General features: G+C 53.5%; 2 protein-coding genes across 14 annotated transcripts in view; one reads left to right on the forward strand and one right to left on the reverse strand.

Annotated features, from left to right (window-relative positions):
• The window catches only part of ZNF236 (zinc finger protein 236), an 82,832-nt gene extending 70,401 nt beyond the window's left edge, over window positions 1-12,431 (forward strand). For all 8 annotated transcript variants that reach the window (XM_064480451.1, XM_064480450.1, XM_064480449.1 and 5 more), the window contains 4 exons: window positions 1,749-1,946; window positions 3,888-4,017; window positions 6,118-6,294; window positions 7,027-12,431. In XM_064480451.1, the coding sequence (XP_064336521.1) occupies window positions 1,749-1,946; window positions 3,888-4,017; window positions 6,118-6,294; window positions 7,027-7,151 (630 nt within the window). In that variant the 3' untranslated portion in view covers window positions 7,152-12,431. The remainder of the gene's footprint in view (window positions 1-1,748; window positions 1,947-3,887; window positions 4,018-6,117; window positions 6,295-7,026) is intronic.
• MBP (myelin basic protein) overlaps window positions 12,179-15,077 on the reverse strand; it is an 83,278-nt gene continuing 80,379 nt past the window's right edge. For all 6 annotated transcript variants that reach the window (XM_031441733.2, XM_031441732.2, XM_031441735.2 and 3 more), the window contains one exon: window positions 12,179-13,343. In XM_031441733.2, the coding sequence (XP_031297593.1) occupies window positions 13,299-13,343 (45 nt within the window). In that variant the 3' untranslated portion in view covers window positions 12,179-13,298. The remainder of the gene's footprint in view (window positions 13,344-15,077) is intronic.

The raw sequence follows: 15,077 nt of genomic DNA on the forward strand, positions 1-15,077 counted from the left end.
CTTCAAGGACTGCGTCTCCCGAGCGAACAGGGCGTGCCGAGCTGGGGGACTGGTACCGGGTCTCATTCGTTCCCTGCTTTGCTTTTCAGTGGGGTCAGAATGAGATGTGGTACCAGTACTAAAGTCCAGTTTTCAGTTTATCGGCATCTTGATCAGATTTCACGTGGCCGTTTACTTGCATTTAGCTCTTTCTGTAGGTTTTCCTGTCGTACTTCTGCTGGTTCTTTCAAGTCCTGCTGTACTTTTTCATACACACATACACGTATATACGTGGCCTAGTTGTCACTTGACTAGTCTTTTTTCTTAAAATGCCTTTTTAGAAGGGGACAAAACACTTAGTAAATAATAGTTTTAAATATAGATGAGTCTAAAAACTGTTTCCTTAAAACTTTTCAGGGAAGTTAAGTACAGGTAGTAAATAACCTCTGAGTTCAGCAAGTGAGTTTGAAGATAATTACTCATTGGTCTTTCATGGAGCAAGGACTTTTTTTGTAAATAAATTAGACGTGACCAACCCTGGGTATTTTTCCTGTCTGGCCTGAGTAGCCAGAGCCTGTGTAGCCAAATTTCACTTTATACAACTTGAACACGTTGTCTCGGGGTGCCCAGGACCACCCTCGAGCTCAGGGATGTGCTGGCAAGAGTCACAGGACCCAGAAAGGCCCGTCGTCCTCTGGTTCCAGCGGAAGGACACGTGTGCTGAGCGCTTGCTCCTTGTGAGCGAGATGTCAGATTCTGCGTGTGCTTTAGTTCCCGGGGCTGTTGGTGAGGGTGTGAGTGGAGAAGGGCAGCGCCGGTGACCCGGCTTCGCGTCCGTGTGTCTGTGCGTGGGCTCGGCTGCCTGGGCAGGCCGGCGCTGCCTGCCGCTGCAGGAGCCTTGAGTGCCGGCTGTGCCTGCCCTGTGGTGCTGTCTTCACTCTTCTCACCTTTTCTGTTTTATTGCTTTTTTTCCCGTTTTATTCTTTTTTTTTTTTAAACTACAAAGATTAATGAGAGCGATTTTTAGAAATCTTTCTTTATTTAGGTATTTTTTCCAAACTGTATTTATTTTTATGTATTTTAATATTATGGAAAAGTTTGATAAACTGGAAATACTAAAAATGTTGACAAATCCTGTCAATTTTCTTTATAATTGTTTATAATTTTCTTTTACCAATTCATCACATATGAATTTTTATCTGCAAAACTCTGTTATTTACAAAAGCCGAGTAGTAAACTCGTCCTGTTCTTCTTACTCGTTGTGGGGTATTGCGGCACCCCCTCAGAATGTGATTTGAAAACCAACTTTGGTTGAGATCCAGGGTTTTGGGGAAATGCTCTAATCTACTCTGTAAAAAGCTGTAAAACTACTTCTGATACCAAGATTAGTTACAGTCCAATTTGCTGGGAAAGATCTTCAGCCAGAGCAATAGTATTTTTTAGCAATGTCATTTATACGTGACTAAGCTGAAACTCCTGCCCTGAGAAGCATTTACTGAGCACGCTTTGCTGCTCTCGGCACCTGTGTATGTCCCCTCATGTAGCCGCCACCCACCTCTGGTATGTAGCTGGTGTTACCGCATTGTTTCTCAGATGAGGGAACAGACCCCCGGTGGTTGGGGACGTGGCTCGCTGTGGCCACGACGGGAGCGCTGGAGCTGGACCTGCAGCTGGGCGGTTGCAGCAGTTGTCTGGGCCGGGTGTTCCTGTGTCAGGGGTCTGTTGTCCTCGCACTGGTCAAATAAAGTCGGGATTTCTGGCCTGTCCAGGTCACGGACGTCTCTGCCAGCCTGGCCGGGGGCGGCCCACCCGAGAAGGAGGGCCGGCTGCACCAGTGCCTGGAGTGCGGCCGCAGCTTCGCGTCGGCCAGCACGCTGCTGCAGCACAGCAAGGAGGCTCACGGCCGCGAGCGCATCCACGTGTGCCCCGCCTGCAGCAAGGCCTTCAAGCGCGCCACGCACCTCAAGGTAGGCGCCCCACCAGCCGTGCCAGAGCAGAGGCCCCGAAGGGTCTGGGACCTGGGGAGTTGGGTCCTCCCAGTGAGTCACAGACTGCCCATCTGTTTGAGGAAAAGGTCAGCTGAGGTGAATGTATTGAGATGACGCCGAGATGCAGTTTAATCAGACTGGCAGCTGTTGCAAGGTCTGTCCCCACCTGTCCTGTTAGCAGGGCTGTGGGGGAGCAGACCTCTGCGGGGGGCTGGCGAGGCTGCACCCTGGGAGCCGGCCCAGAGGCCTGTGTGCCCACGGTTGCTCGTGGCGGCCTTGATATGGGCCACCTGAGTGCGCACGTGGGAGAGGGCTTAGACCCACCGTGGGCGTCCACACAATAGAGGAAAGAATGAGTTCAGGCATGTGGAGTGACTTCCAGGACCGCCCGTCAGGGAGGTGCCCATCTGGGCAAGTGTGCCTGGTCCTCTGACCTGTAGGCCAGAGCTCCTCACTGCACCCCCTTAGGTACCAGAAGCATCATGATCTGATGACCACTTAAGACACAGCGGATCCCAGACTTCCTTTCTCAAGGCCTTCTGAGGAGTCACTCCGTAAACCTGGTTTCTGTTCTCCACACCTGCTGCTAGCCAGTGCTTCCCTGCTCTTTCTGCTATGTTTTCTGAGATGAGATGCTTCCCACCGAGGGGTCCCCACCCGGTCCCACCTGTTCGAATCTGACCCTCTCACTTAGACTCTCCGGGCTGTTGCTCGGGAACTGTAACATCTACAGCTTCAGTTTCTTAACTTAAAAAATGAGGATACTGATACTTGCAGTTGATGGTTATGTTGAGGAATATAAAGCACTTGGCACTTTACTTTGCTCAGAGCGGAGAGTACAGAAATGACAGTGCAGTGGTTTTACAGCCCGTCGGAGAAGAGGCCCTTTCAAAGAGGCAAAAGAGTAAAGACGGGTAGAGAGAGTTCAAGGTTTTAAAGTTGCACATATTACTGTACGTAAGGCATGACTTTTCCATGAGCACTCTGAAGGGGTGGTGCACAGTCTCAAAGAGCCGGTCTGGCATTTTAATACCTAGTTATTGCCTCTTGGTAACCTTCAGAAATTTGGAATTTTTTAAAAAAAATGATACAAATGAACTTACTAAAGAACCAGAAATAGACTCCCAGACCTAGAAAACAAACTATGGTTACCAAAGGGGAGAGGCGGGGAGGGAAGGATAAATGAGGTTGGGACTAGCAGACCCACGTGACTCTGAATAAAGTAGATGAGCAACCAGGGCCCACTGTAGAGCCCAGGGACCTAGATTCAGTGTGTTGTAATAAGCTGCGTTGCGGAAGAACCTGGAAAAGAGGAGGGAGGGTAGAGCTCAGTGGTAGAGCACGTGCTTGCCCTGCACGAGGTGCTGGGCTCCAGCCTTAGCACCGCCACTAACGTGTATGTGACCGAGCCGCTGCTGTACGCCTGGAAGAAACACAGCACTGTCAGCTGCGCTGCAATTAAAAAACAGTTTGGCGTTAAAAAAGAAATACATTGCGGCAGAAACTAAGGACGTGCTCATCGCACACGCGCGCATGCACACAGATGGCGTTTGAGGGGCTGTGTCAGAGGGACACGGGCGACTGAACGAGTCCAGGGCCGAAGCTGGAATAGCTGGAGCGAGACCGTAAGGCAGGCTGGGGTTATGACCACAGTACACAGTGCTCGGTCCTCGCTGACAGAAATCTGGTTGATTGTGTTAATAAATGAGGAAGCAGCCACAGCTCCCGTGTGGAAGAGTCCCTGGGAGCGCGTGTGGACGCCGTCCTCAGGAGGGCCGCACACCCCTCTGGCTCTGCTCCGGGAGCGGCCACGGGAGTCTTCCCGCCGCCCGGCGTCTCTGCGGAGGCTCCTCCCGTCCTGTTTCGGGCCTGCCCGCTCCTGCTGTGCTCTTCACCTGCGTGTCTGTCCATCTTCGCTAGGAGCACATGCAGACGCATCAGGCCGGTCCTTCTTTGAGCTCTCAGAAGCCGAGAGTGTTTAAATGTGACACTTGTGAAAAGGCGTTTGCCAAACCGAGCCAGCTGGAGCGCCACAGCCGCATCCACACAGGTGAGGACGGGTGGGGGCCGCTTGGGGTCTTGGACGCAGAGCGCGAGCTGGTGCGGAGTTAAGGTGCTGTGGCACGTGGCTGCCCGTCCGCGGTGTATAACCCATTGTTTACGGAGTAAGGTCTGCGTGTTCGGCTTCTTCCTAATTTTCATCAGTTTATCATGCTCGCTTTTTCCATTAAAAGCTTTTAGTGTTTACATGGTGAGCACAGAAAATGGAAGCCATCAGGCGAGCACCCGTTGTGGTCCCAGAACCCTGACCACAGCAGCACCGTTCCTGCCCTGCCCTCCAGGGTCCATCTCTTTCTCTCACGTCTTCAGACTCTTCTTTACTGACTGTTCTCGCCACCACCTAAATCCGCTCAAGTTCATCTTAGAGAAAAAAACAAAACAAAGGAACGAACTCCCATCTCTCTCTGCCCCTTGGCCCACATCTGTGGCAACCCAGCTCAACTCTGTCCTCGCTGACCGTTCGGGCCGCCGTCTCATGGCCCCTCCGTTCCCAGGGACACGAGGTCATCCTGGACTCAGGCCCTTCCTCCCAGTCACATCCCTCTGGACCGCGGAGCTGGCCTCTGTCCTGCATGCTCTGTGTTCAAGTCACAGCCAGACCAGAGCCCTCGGAGGCCCGGCTGCCGTCTGGGCTCAGGGTGGAGGCTGGGAGGGCTTCCCAGTCTGTGTCCCCTCCACGCACCGGTCTCAGGCCCTCCGGTCTGCCTGCCTGTGGGCCTGACCTCACGGCTCCTCTCTGGCTGGTCGTCTTCCCACCCCTCTGCCCTCCTGGCGCCTGGCTGCCTCCGCCCCGAGCTGCCCCGTGCCCCGCTGTCCCCAGCTGCGCTGTCAGCAGCAGCCCTCGCAGCTCCCCAGCTGTGGCTCCTGCCTTCTCAGAGGTGCCCTTGCTCGTCCGCGTGGATCCCGGCACCACCAGGTAGCCCGCAGGTAGCCAGCAGATAGCTTCTGAGTGAAAAACAACCACCTGCCTCTTCACAGTGCGTTTATTCAGAAACACAATTTTAAGAGAGAGTAGTGACTGTTTGCCCTTTTAAATCACATAGACGCACATGAAGGGTTTGGAGACGGCCACCCAGCACACACTCCGGGGTGCCTTGCTGGCTGCCACCGGGGCCACCCCCCTTACCACGTGGGCACTCTGTCTTACAGCGGCCAAGGCCTTCCCGCTTCTCACTCTGCACACTCCCCTAGTCTGCAGAGACCTCTGCCTTGGCGGGCCGTGTGCTCTGAGCACGGGCCCGCAGGACAGGCTCCCTTCTTGTCGCCTGACTAGGACCTGGTGTGTCTTTTCCTGGGGCGTGATGTTGTCAGAGCCACAGCCCCAGGGATGAGGGCAGGGCACCTTGGAGGCCACTTTTAGGACTCTGCCTGCCTTAGGCGCGTCTTAGTAAGACCTCCTTTGTCGTGGCCGCTGGAGGGGAGAAGGGAGGAGGGACACTTGTGAAGACAGGTGCCTCCAGAGCAGCCTCGTGGTGCTGGTGTGTGATGCAGGAGGCCTTGTGCAGACGTGACCAGACGTCCAACCAGAGCCTGTGAGAAAGACCTTCCAGGCCGGGAGGAAAGGCTTGTGCTGAGCCCTGGGACAGGACGGGACCTGGGCCCTGGGGGCTGGGAAGTGGGTGACAGCGAGGGCCAGCACCAGGGCCCCGGCAGGGGTGAGAGCAGGGAGGGCTGCCCGCGGTGTGGCTGTGCAGCGGGTGTCGCTGGGCAGGTGTCCTCCAGGGCAGGCTCCCAGCAGAAGTCACGCTTGGCAACTTTTCCTTCAGTTTTCAGTTTCTGTATGAACTTGAAAGCAATTAATTGACATTTAAAAAAATACTATACGAATCATACCTTTAACCAAGTGGATTTGATATTCTCATGTCCTTAATGTCTTTTGCTCTTCTGCCCAATCTGTACGAGAAGCATTGTGTTTAAACCACACGTGCTCTCCCGTTACTTCTGGGTGCTGCCAGGACTCCGCCTCTCCCTGGGGTGGCCTCGCTGCGGTCCCGGGGGTCAGCAGTCGGAGCGGCACAGCGGGAGGGGCCCGGCCGCCTCCTCCAGCCTCACCGGTTCCCGTGAGTCACTGACCACGCTTTTCCCCCAGGGGAGCGGCCGTTCCACTGCACCCTGTGCGAGAAGGCCTTCAACCAGAAGAGCGCCCTGCAGGTGCACATGAAGAAGCACACGGGCGAGAGGCCCTACAAGTGCGACTACTGCGTCATGGGCTTCACGCAGAAGAGCAACATGAAGCTGCACATGCGGCGGGCCCACAGCTGCGCGGGTGAGACGCCCGGCCGCGTCCGCGGCGGGGCTGGGGGCGGGGCGGGGGCCTCTGGGGTGGCCGCGGCAGCCGAGCAGCAGCTTCTGAGGGTGGCGCCCACTGGGTCCTCCCCGTTCGCCCCGCACAGCCTGGGAACGCCACCAGCCTTCTGGGAGACAGGAGCGACTGCAGCTGGCCCGAAGGCGGTGCGGGGGTGGGCGCAGCTGTGCGAGGGGGCATGAGCCGGAGTGGGGCGGCCCGGTGTCTCGGGCAGGCGCTGGGGACCCCTCTTAGAGCCCGGTCGTGAGCTTGTCTTGGCTGGTGTGGGTGCCGGGGGCGGTGGCACCCAGGGGCCTCGGGAGCCACAGGCGGCGGGACGTTTCACGCTGCGCAGTTTTCAGGGAGAGAAAAGTTTGCTCTGACATCTACACTCCAGTGCTTCCTGCTCCCCTTTCTGTTAGAAGAGTCATGCATGTCGTTGCCAGTCGTGTTAGTTACTAGTCGCTCGTCACTGACGTCACGTTAATGCGGCTGTGTGCGGCGAGCATGTGGCACGAGTGCTCCGAGCACTTGTGTTCAAGCAACAGGCGTCATCACCGACGAGTTATTACACCTGCAGCTCAAATCAGTCTTTTTTCACTGGGGTGGAAAGCAGATCAGTTTAGACGTTTCTTGTCTCTTTTAAGTTGCGTTTATTTAAACGTGGAAACTGTGTGCTGAGTGCCTGAGACTCTTCCTTGGTCAACACTGCAGGGACCTTGCAGGAGCCTGCCGGCCCGCAGGAGCACGGAGGGGAGGCACTGAGCCGCGCCCTCCACCTGGACGAGGTGGTGCAGGAGCCCGCGAGCGAGTGGCAGGCCCTGGCCAACGTGTTCTGATGCAGCAGCGGCCCCAGGATGTGTCCAGGGAGAGTGTGGAGAGCAGCAGAGCATTGGGGTTTCTGTTCTGAAACTTCAAGTGTTAAAAATGTTACCACAATAGCTTTTTTAGGTATAAAATTATCTACAGAATCACTGACTTTCAGAGACTTGTAGGAAAAGCTGGGAAAGATGGAAGCACGTCGTGCCTGTTTGTTGGCAGATCCCTGAACTCAGGTCCCGCAGCAGCGTCACCCCCTCCGCGGCCAGTGCGTCTGGTTAAAGAGAAATTAACTGGATCTCACTTACACTGTGGTTTCTCGTGTTAGCAGAGATGGACGTTAACGTGGAAAAAACAAGATAGGGTTTCCTTCATGCTTTCTGCTGTAAGAAGCATAGCTCGTAACACAATCTTAAGGTAGGTGCATGAAGTTCAGAAAAAATGTTAGGACACAGGGAAGCTTTTTCCATTTTTTTCCTCTGTGAACTTTGAAATTAGTAGAAATTGACTCCTTGTAGTCTACCGTAAGTTAATATAACCAATACATTGAGAGGCGGCGGGACCAGTTCTCTCCATGGCAAACGTCTAATCAGTAGTTGCAAGAACGCGGTGTCTGGGGCGTGAGCCCGAGGAACAGAGCGCACCTGACACACAGACAGGGATCAGACTGTCCGCAGGGTGAGGCCGCACTGGCTGCACGCGTCGCCTGTCGGGCTCGCGGGCTGAGTCACTGCAGGAAGCACAGCCCGGCGCTGCACACAGGAAGCCGGAGCTGTCCCCGGAGCAGAGTGGCTGTGGCCCTGTCCCCCAGCCCCTGAGAAGCAGGCTTGTGCTTCAAGGAGGAGGCCCCGCACCAGCACTGCGCGCTCTCGGCGTGCATAAGCAGGTGTGTTTCTATTTCAGGGAATAGTCTTCAGTGTCATCAATGGTGCCACGTTCAACACGTCCCAAACCAAATCCTCCCCCGTGCGGGGCGGAGGGCGCCGTTCCCACAGCATTCCAAAGACGGAAAGTTCTCTACTTCACGTGAATCTCTCCTTTGAAATTATTTATATGTTCTATATATAAATACATATGTACATATACAGATATATGGGCCTCTGTGTGGCTGAACAGTATATTTTGTAAATAAGCACTAGTCCCCGTTACAGAGAGCGCAGCAGAGTTTTTACCTCCCAGCGAGCACTTGAGATCAGTATTATATTCATTTTACTCATAAATGGGGGTCCTTGTCATTGTGACATGGAGCTGGGGTTGGGTTTTGGTTTTGTTTTTGTTTTTTCTGGAAAATAATTGCCTTTATTTCCTCTCTCGGCCTCACTGATTTCAGAGGAGAGCAGTTTTATTATAAACATTGTATGGACCTTGTATATTAAGAGAGGGGCTCATTTTAGATTCCTGAAGAAAAACCCACTTCACTGTCACTTTCTGAAGGGGCATCTCTCGATTTTTTTTGTTGTCCACACTTCTGGGGTATGTATATAAGTAATATCGATGGTGATATAAAAACTTTTGTTATGTGAAGATATTTAAGTCAGAAAACTGTTAAATAATATTCCTTTTTTTTTCAAACTGCTTTGTGTATTGTATATTTTTTTAAGGAAAAAAAAGCCTTATTTGACTTATTCTTGTGATACTGGACTTATATCCTGAGGCTTTCCTTGAATGTCAGTGTGTATACCTGGCTATAGTCAGTGTATTCAGAATAATTGTAATTGTGCCAGAGTTTTAAAGGTTTGGCTTTTAATGCACTTTTCTTTTATAATTTTGTATTAAAATATTTTAGAAATGTTTATTAATTTTGGTGAACAGATATCTCCAAAGTTGAAATTATTGAAATTTAAAAAATTTTGTTCTTGCTAGGTTATTTATTTTGGTTTTAGCATTAAATGTCATCTCAGGACAGTCTCTAAAAGGGGTTTGTTCAATTCCTGATGATGTAGAAAGCGTAGCTCAGCGAGCTGTACTGTTGGTGCCCTGCCTGCCTATGTGAGGCCTTACCCGGTGAATCTAAAGCCTGCTTTTATTTTGGTTAAAGAAAAAAAAAAATCTATCAATAATCCATTTTGTGAGTTTTCCGAATTTATTATCAGGCAAACACAAGACCTTAATGTATTATTTTTATTTACTTCCTAATTATAAAAGCTGCTTCTTTGCAAAACATTCCTTGAAAAATAAGGTTTTGTAAAGACACACTTTCACTTGAACTCTCGGTGGAGTGGGGCGCAGGCGTATATGTGTGTGTTTTACTGGTTGGTAACACAGTCTTCTGACAGGAGGCTTCTGGCCTCCTGCATAACCAGGGTTTTGAGGATAGATAATTGTATTTTTTAAACTATTTCATCATAGCTTTGGAATAATAATAAATAAAAAAATGGAAGTTAGGAAATGTGATTTTTTTTCTTTTAAAATATTTTATATTAAACAGTTTGGCACATGAGTTCATTTCCAGGTCAGATCCTGTTCACAGAGCACTTCAGTGATGCTTTCCTTCCCTCCATGAGGAGCAGGTGGTGAGCGCTGCCCCTTGCAGGGCCTCCTTGAAGAGCTTCAGGACATGGTGTGATGGCAGTCAGCCGCAGGGTCACTGCTGTCCTCTGCACTGTCCCCGTCAGCCACACTCAGCAGTGCCCTGGTCATGGGTACGGAACCTTAGAAGTGCACGGCTGTCTGACCCACTCCCTTGGTGAGGTCACTGCCATGCTGTCAGTAAGCGGGGAGCACGAGTTACCTTTCACAGCATCTGAGCTGGGCCAGGGCCCTGCTGCCCTGGAGCCGAGGGGGAGTGTGGCCTCCCACTGCCGCACGGTGCAGAGGTGGCCCTGTCATGACAGGGCAGTCGGGGAGAGTGAAGACCTCCTTTTCCACACTGGACGCCCCGCCCCACGAGGTGCCATGGTGCAAGGACAGCGCTTCCAGGGGACAGCCTGCGAGCACGGTGCCCACCGTGGCCATCAGCTCGGCGGGGAGCCTGTCACACATGGCCAGTCACTCTCGGGGCGGGAAATCCACCCGAGTTGGTCATTCCCACGTTCCCTCGCATTTCTGCGTCATCCCGTCTCAGCGCTTAACTAGCCAGCATTTCTTTAGAACAGTATTTTGTAACTGTTTTTAAGGAGATGCGGACTTGAGTTTAACAGTGATACCCAGTGTCCTCTGACTTCTGAGCTCACACGTGCAGTGTTTACATGCGGGAGACGTGTGCCTGGTACCCGGACCAGGTTTCAGGAAGGAGGTGGGCTTCTGCCCTTCCACGGCTTTCCTCTTCGCAGAAGCGTGTTCATAACTCACAAAGATAGGTCAACGTGTTTAACACTAAACGATCATCACTCAGGGTTATGTAAATAACACGATTTTAAGGAAATGTATGTGATACATAGAACTGCTTTCTGGTGGTTATTTTTGGAAGTCTCATGCCTGCTGTTTGCATCGTCTTTCTCAGAAGTTTATTTCAAAGTACTGTTCCCCTGGCTCCACCCCCAATCCCTGCCCCAAAAGAGTTCGTGCAGGGCCACCCACCGCTGATCTACCCTCTTGGTGACCTCTGCTCTGCGAAGTGCGGTGGGGCGGAGGCACCAGCTGAGGCGCCTACACTTCCCTCTTTGCCGCTTGGTCTCTATTCATGGAATGTAGGCATTTTGGCGTTTACAGAAAAAAGTTTCAAAAGTGTTTCCATACACATCTGGGGCCTCTGTACCTTTACTGAATTCCAGTGAAAATTAGCATTTAAACATCTAGCTGCAGCATTCATACACCGGCTCACACGTGGCTATGCGAGCTTCCTGCCCGGCCCTGCCCACACGGCCCCGCCACACCCTGCTCCCCAGACACCTGCTGCCCCTGGCGGGAGGCGCCCCAGCCGTTTCAGAACGTGAGTGATTAGGTCCTGAAAGCACCAAGAGTTAAAAAGCAAGTGGCAGGAGCAGGAGGCAGTAATCATGAAATACTTTGCTATTTAGTCTCTTTTACGTGTAACACTTCACAGCACGAAGGCTTTTGTATTAAGATTTGTAATCTACTTGATAAATTCAGAAGTGACAGTGATTCATTCTTGAGTCACCATTAAAAGACATTTTTAAAGTTAATTTTTTTCAATTTACGGAAGAATCCTTTTTTATCTTTAAAATTGTTTCATGGTCTGTTTATACATTGGATGGTATTTATTTAATCCAGTTTTGTACTAGAGATGGATAGATAGCTATGCCAAAAGCCACTGTACTGGCTTTAAGAATAATAAAGAGAGTTTTTGTATTATTTTAAAACTCCTGGGTATTTACTTATTTGGGCTCTGGGTGAGTCGCAGCATTTAAAGGTGGACGTTTTCCCTTGTCCCCTTGTCAGCGTGGGTTCACCTAGTACAGTGCTGAGTTTGGGCTAAATTCAGACCTGTGGGGGCTGAGTGGTCTGAGGATGCCTTGTCTTCCGGCCTTGAGGGTATTTTTCACTTTATCTTGTTTGTAAAGTGTTTAAAGGAGGCTTGAAATGACATGAAAATCAATCATAATTGTCAGGGGACCTGTTCATGCGTCACGGGATACTGGACTGTCCCAGAAATGCCAATGGAGTTAGTTTATATATGAAGTTTATGGTTCACAGAGTCATTGTCCTGTTGAAGTAACAAATTAAGGACATCTTTTTCCTAGTTGGCCGTATTCCTAGGACGGAGGAGGGACTCCGCACGGTTCTGGACTGAGGTGGTGGCTCCTGTCTCCCGCTGGTACTCAGACTGCTGTCTGAGAACCCGCCCCTCGCAGGTGCTGGCTGGCAGCTCTGCGCCGCGCCCGGGAGGCAGCTGCGCGTGGCGGCTCCGAGACACGCTTCCCGCTTTCCCCCGATCCACAGACCAGGGTAAAAGCCAAATGAGACAGCTGTGCAAGTATCATTAAAAGTGTATTATTTTATTTCGATATTCGAGAACAGGGCACACTTCCCACAAGACCCAGCGCCAGAGCTCTTGCCGCCTGGCGGGTGCTGCGAGCTGAGATCATTTGGTGGTCAGCTCAAGGTGCAGTGTGTGTGTCGAGCGATTTGGAGGTTTTGTTTCTGAAATTTTACTTTTTTTTTTTTTTTTTTCTTACCCTCTCATCATGGAGGCTTTGTATTAATAGACATTCTGTTAAACCCACACTAAACATTGGGAATTAGAACGGATTAGAGACGCGTCTGGGCTTTATGTCGACTGTTCCCCGACTTCGTTCTAGGGAGGGTGACGTCGGTGCGGGGGCTCTTTGGAAAGTTCAGAGGAGAGATGCTAAAATCAAAAGGCAGGAATCAGTGTGTTATGGAGGGGGAGCAAGGGGGATGTCAGCTAGAGTTAGAAGAGTGCGGTTCACAGGGGCCCGACCTCGCCCCGCCTGGTCGGCCGCGCCCACGCTCCAGGTCAGTGATGCGGGGAAGGTAAGTGTGTTCGTAGGGTGACTTCAAGGGGGCAGGAGGGCGAGACGGTTATCCCCCACGGAGGTTAGTATTCGCCACGTGCACTGCCGCGCTGAGCATGCCACCTGTCACCTTCACACTCCACAGTGACCCGCGTGCCACCGCGAGGCCACCCGGAGACTCCTGCGTCCGCCCTGAGCCGTGCCTCTCCCGCCCCTCCGGCCGGGCCGGCCAGGAAACACATCTTCGCAGAGGCCACTCCAAGGCCCGCCGCTGTCACCCGCTTCCCGGGGAGACCCTGTCTCCCGATCGAGGCCGCTGCCCGGTCCGAGTCCGCCCACGTCCCCTCTCCGCCACGCACGAGTCTGGCCACTACGTGGGACTCTCCCAGCTGCCCGCCCGCCTGTCACATACCAAAGCCCCCGCCGCGAAGCCGCTCCGATGCCCGACCCTGTTAGGAAGATTAAGTCCTTGCGGAGGTGAGAGGAGGCAGGAAAAGAAGCCAAAGGAAGCTCGGAGCTGCTCGGCCTCCGCACCTGGGCGGGGTCCCCACGGCTGCGCCCGGAGCCAGTCCCAGGGCTGGGGTGATGGTGGGGGCCCTGGATGCTCAGGGGCATGGCCAGGGGTGTTCCCGAGGACACTAATCTTCAGCCGTAAGGGGACAGGGGAGCCGTCTTCTGCAGGCGTTAGGGGTCATCTGCTACACTAGGGACTGATGCAAACGTGGTTAACATCTCAGGCAGTTGTATTAAGAAGCCGAGGACAGGATTCTGGGAGAGGGAGGCCGAGCTTCAACGTCTCGCCATGGGGGATCCAGACCGGCTGTCTCGTCCTCCCTGAGAGAAGGAAACAGAGTGTCAGGGGACGAGAGCCTCCCGCCACCTGGGCCGTCCTGTGTCACTTGTCACAAGGCACTGGGCCTCTCTCAGTGCGTCTGCTGCTAAATGACGCCCACAGAGCTGATCTGTGGTTCTGGCCTCACAACCGCCCACAGCGCATCCAACATCCAAGTGCAAGGGGTGAACGGGCCACAGCGCGGTTGTGCGCCTGGGGACGTGGCATTTCAGGGGCAGGGACGCTCAGCCGCTGCATGGCTCTGCCTTGAACAGGGCTTTGCTCCTCGGCGAGATTCCAGGAACCAAGCGGAGCTGTCCATGAACCATGACCGGGGAGACGTCCTCTGGGGGAAGTCTGGGTGCCCACGAGCACACCCTGGCTTGTCCCCCAGCAGGAGCCACCCTCTTGCTGGCCTCCCCGAGGACAGTCCTGTCCCCTCCTGTGAGCCTTCTTCCGTGGCACTGAGAAATCCAGCCTCCTGGTGGTGTTCAGGGGCCTTAAAAACCCACGAATGGGCGTGTTTTCTGGGCAAATACAATTTGAAGTTAAACAGAGAAGAGAGCTGGCAGCAGGGCAGGTGACCCGGCTGTGCAGGGGCACAGGGACGCGGGGTGGGCGGCGGCTCCAAGAGGTGGCACAGTCGCTCCAGGTGCCACTGAGATTAGCTTGGAGGAGGGCACTTGCTTGCTTTTTTCACTTTCAGATTTTCTTTCAAATTTTTGTCTTTCTTTTTGGATTTCCCTTTTTCCTTAGGTTATGAATGAAAACCTGATCTCGCAAAGATTCCCTTTAGATTGTGAGCCCCCAGAAAGCAGGTTAGATACGAAACAAGCCCTTTACCAGATGACACACGGCCTGATTCCCTGACCTGCTCTCGCCTCCGTCCCCCGTGCCAAGCAGGAGAGCCCCAGTGCCTTATGACTCAGCCGCCAGGAGCGGGCTCAGTCCCAGCGTCAGCCCCACTGCAGCCCCTGCCTTCTCCAGTCCCGACGGGGCACCTGGGCCTGCCCGCCATGGCGCCCAGGTCTCCTCTGTCCCGGGAGGCGGGTCCTGGCTCCAAGCCCTTCTGTCTCCGGGACGTTCACTTTCCTTCCAGGTGAGCCTGGCCTCAGTCAGAAGCAGCCCCTGGGCCGTGGGCGCTCACCGCCCCCCATGTCACCTCGTTTCTTTCCAGGAAAGACCTGCCCCGCTGTGGCTTCCGGGAGGGAGGGACTGAGAGACCGTCACCTCTGAGATCAGAGTGTGGGAGGAGCCCCTACGGGGTCTGGGGAGTCAGGGGGTGTCTGCTCCTCTCTGAGCCTGGAACCTCTCCGCCTCCCCACTTCAGCTCAGGCCAGGGTGACGTGCGGCCCCGTCACTACTCAGCCGGTCTGAGATCTGAGGGTTTTGCGAGCGACGCTGTCTGGCCCTGAGCAGTGACGGCCTGTTTCGTGGGTGACCGGGCAGGGCGCCTCACAGGTGTCCTTGTACCCCCTCCACCGTCACAGGGGCTTCTGCCCAGATGTCACCCCATCTTACGAAGGAGAAACTAAGGGAGATTGGGGCCAAGGTAACTCAGCGAACGGACGGAGGACCTGGGTCTGCATGTTACCCGATGGGACGGACACCTCGGTCCCCAGGGTCTCTCACCCTCCGTTCACCCAGGCTCCCGCTGGCTCCCTCGGGGACAGAGGGCTGCTGCCCCGGCCAGGAAGCCACCTGACCTTCCGGATGTGTTGATGCCTTCCAGCCCC

This window comes from Camelus dromedarius, chromosome 28, assembly GCF_036321535.1.
Source record: "Camelus dromedarius isolate mCamDro1 chromosome 28, mCamDro1.pat, whole genome shotgun sequence".
NCBI classification, from domain to species: domain Eukaryota; kingdom Metazoa; phylum Chordata; class Mammalia; order Artiodactyla; family Camelidae; genus Camelus; species Camelus dromedarius.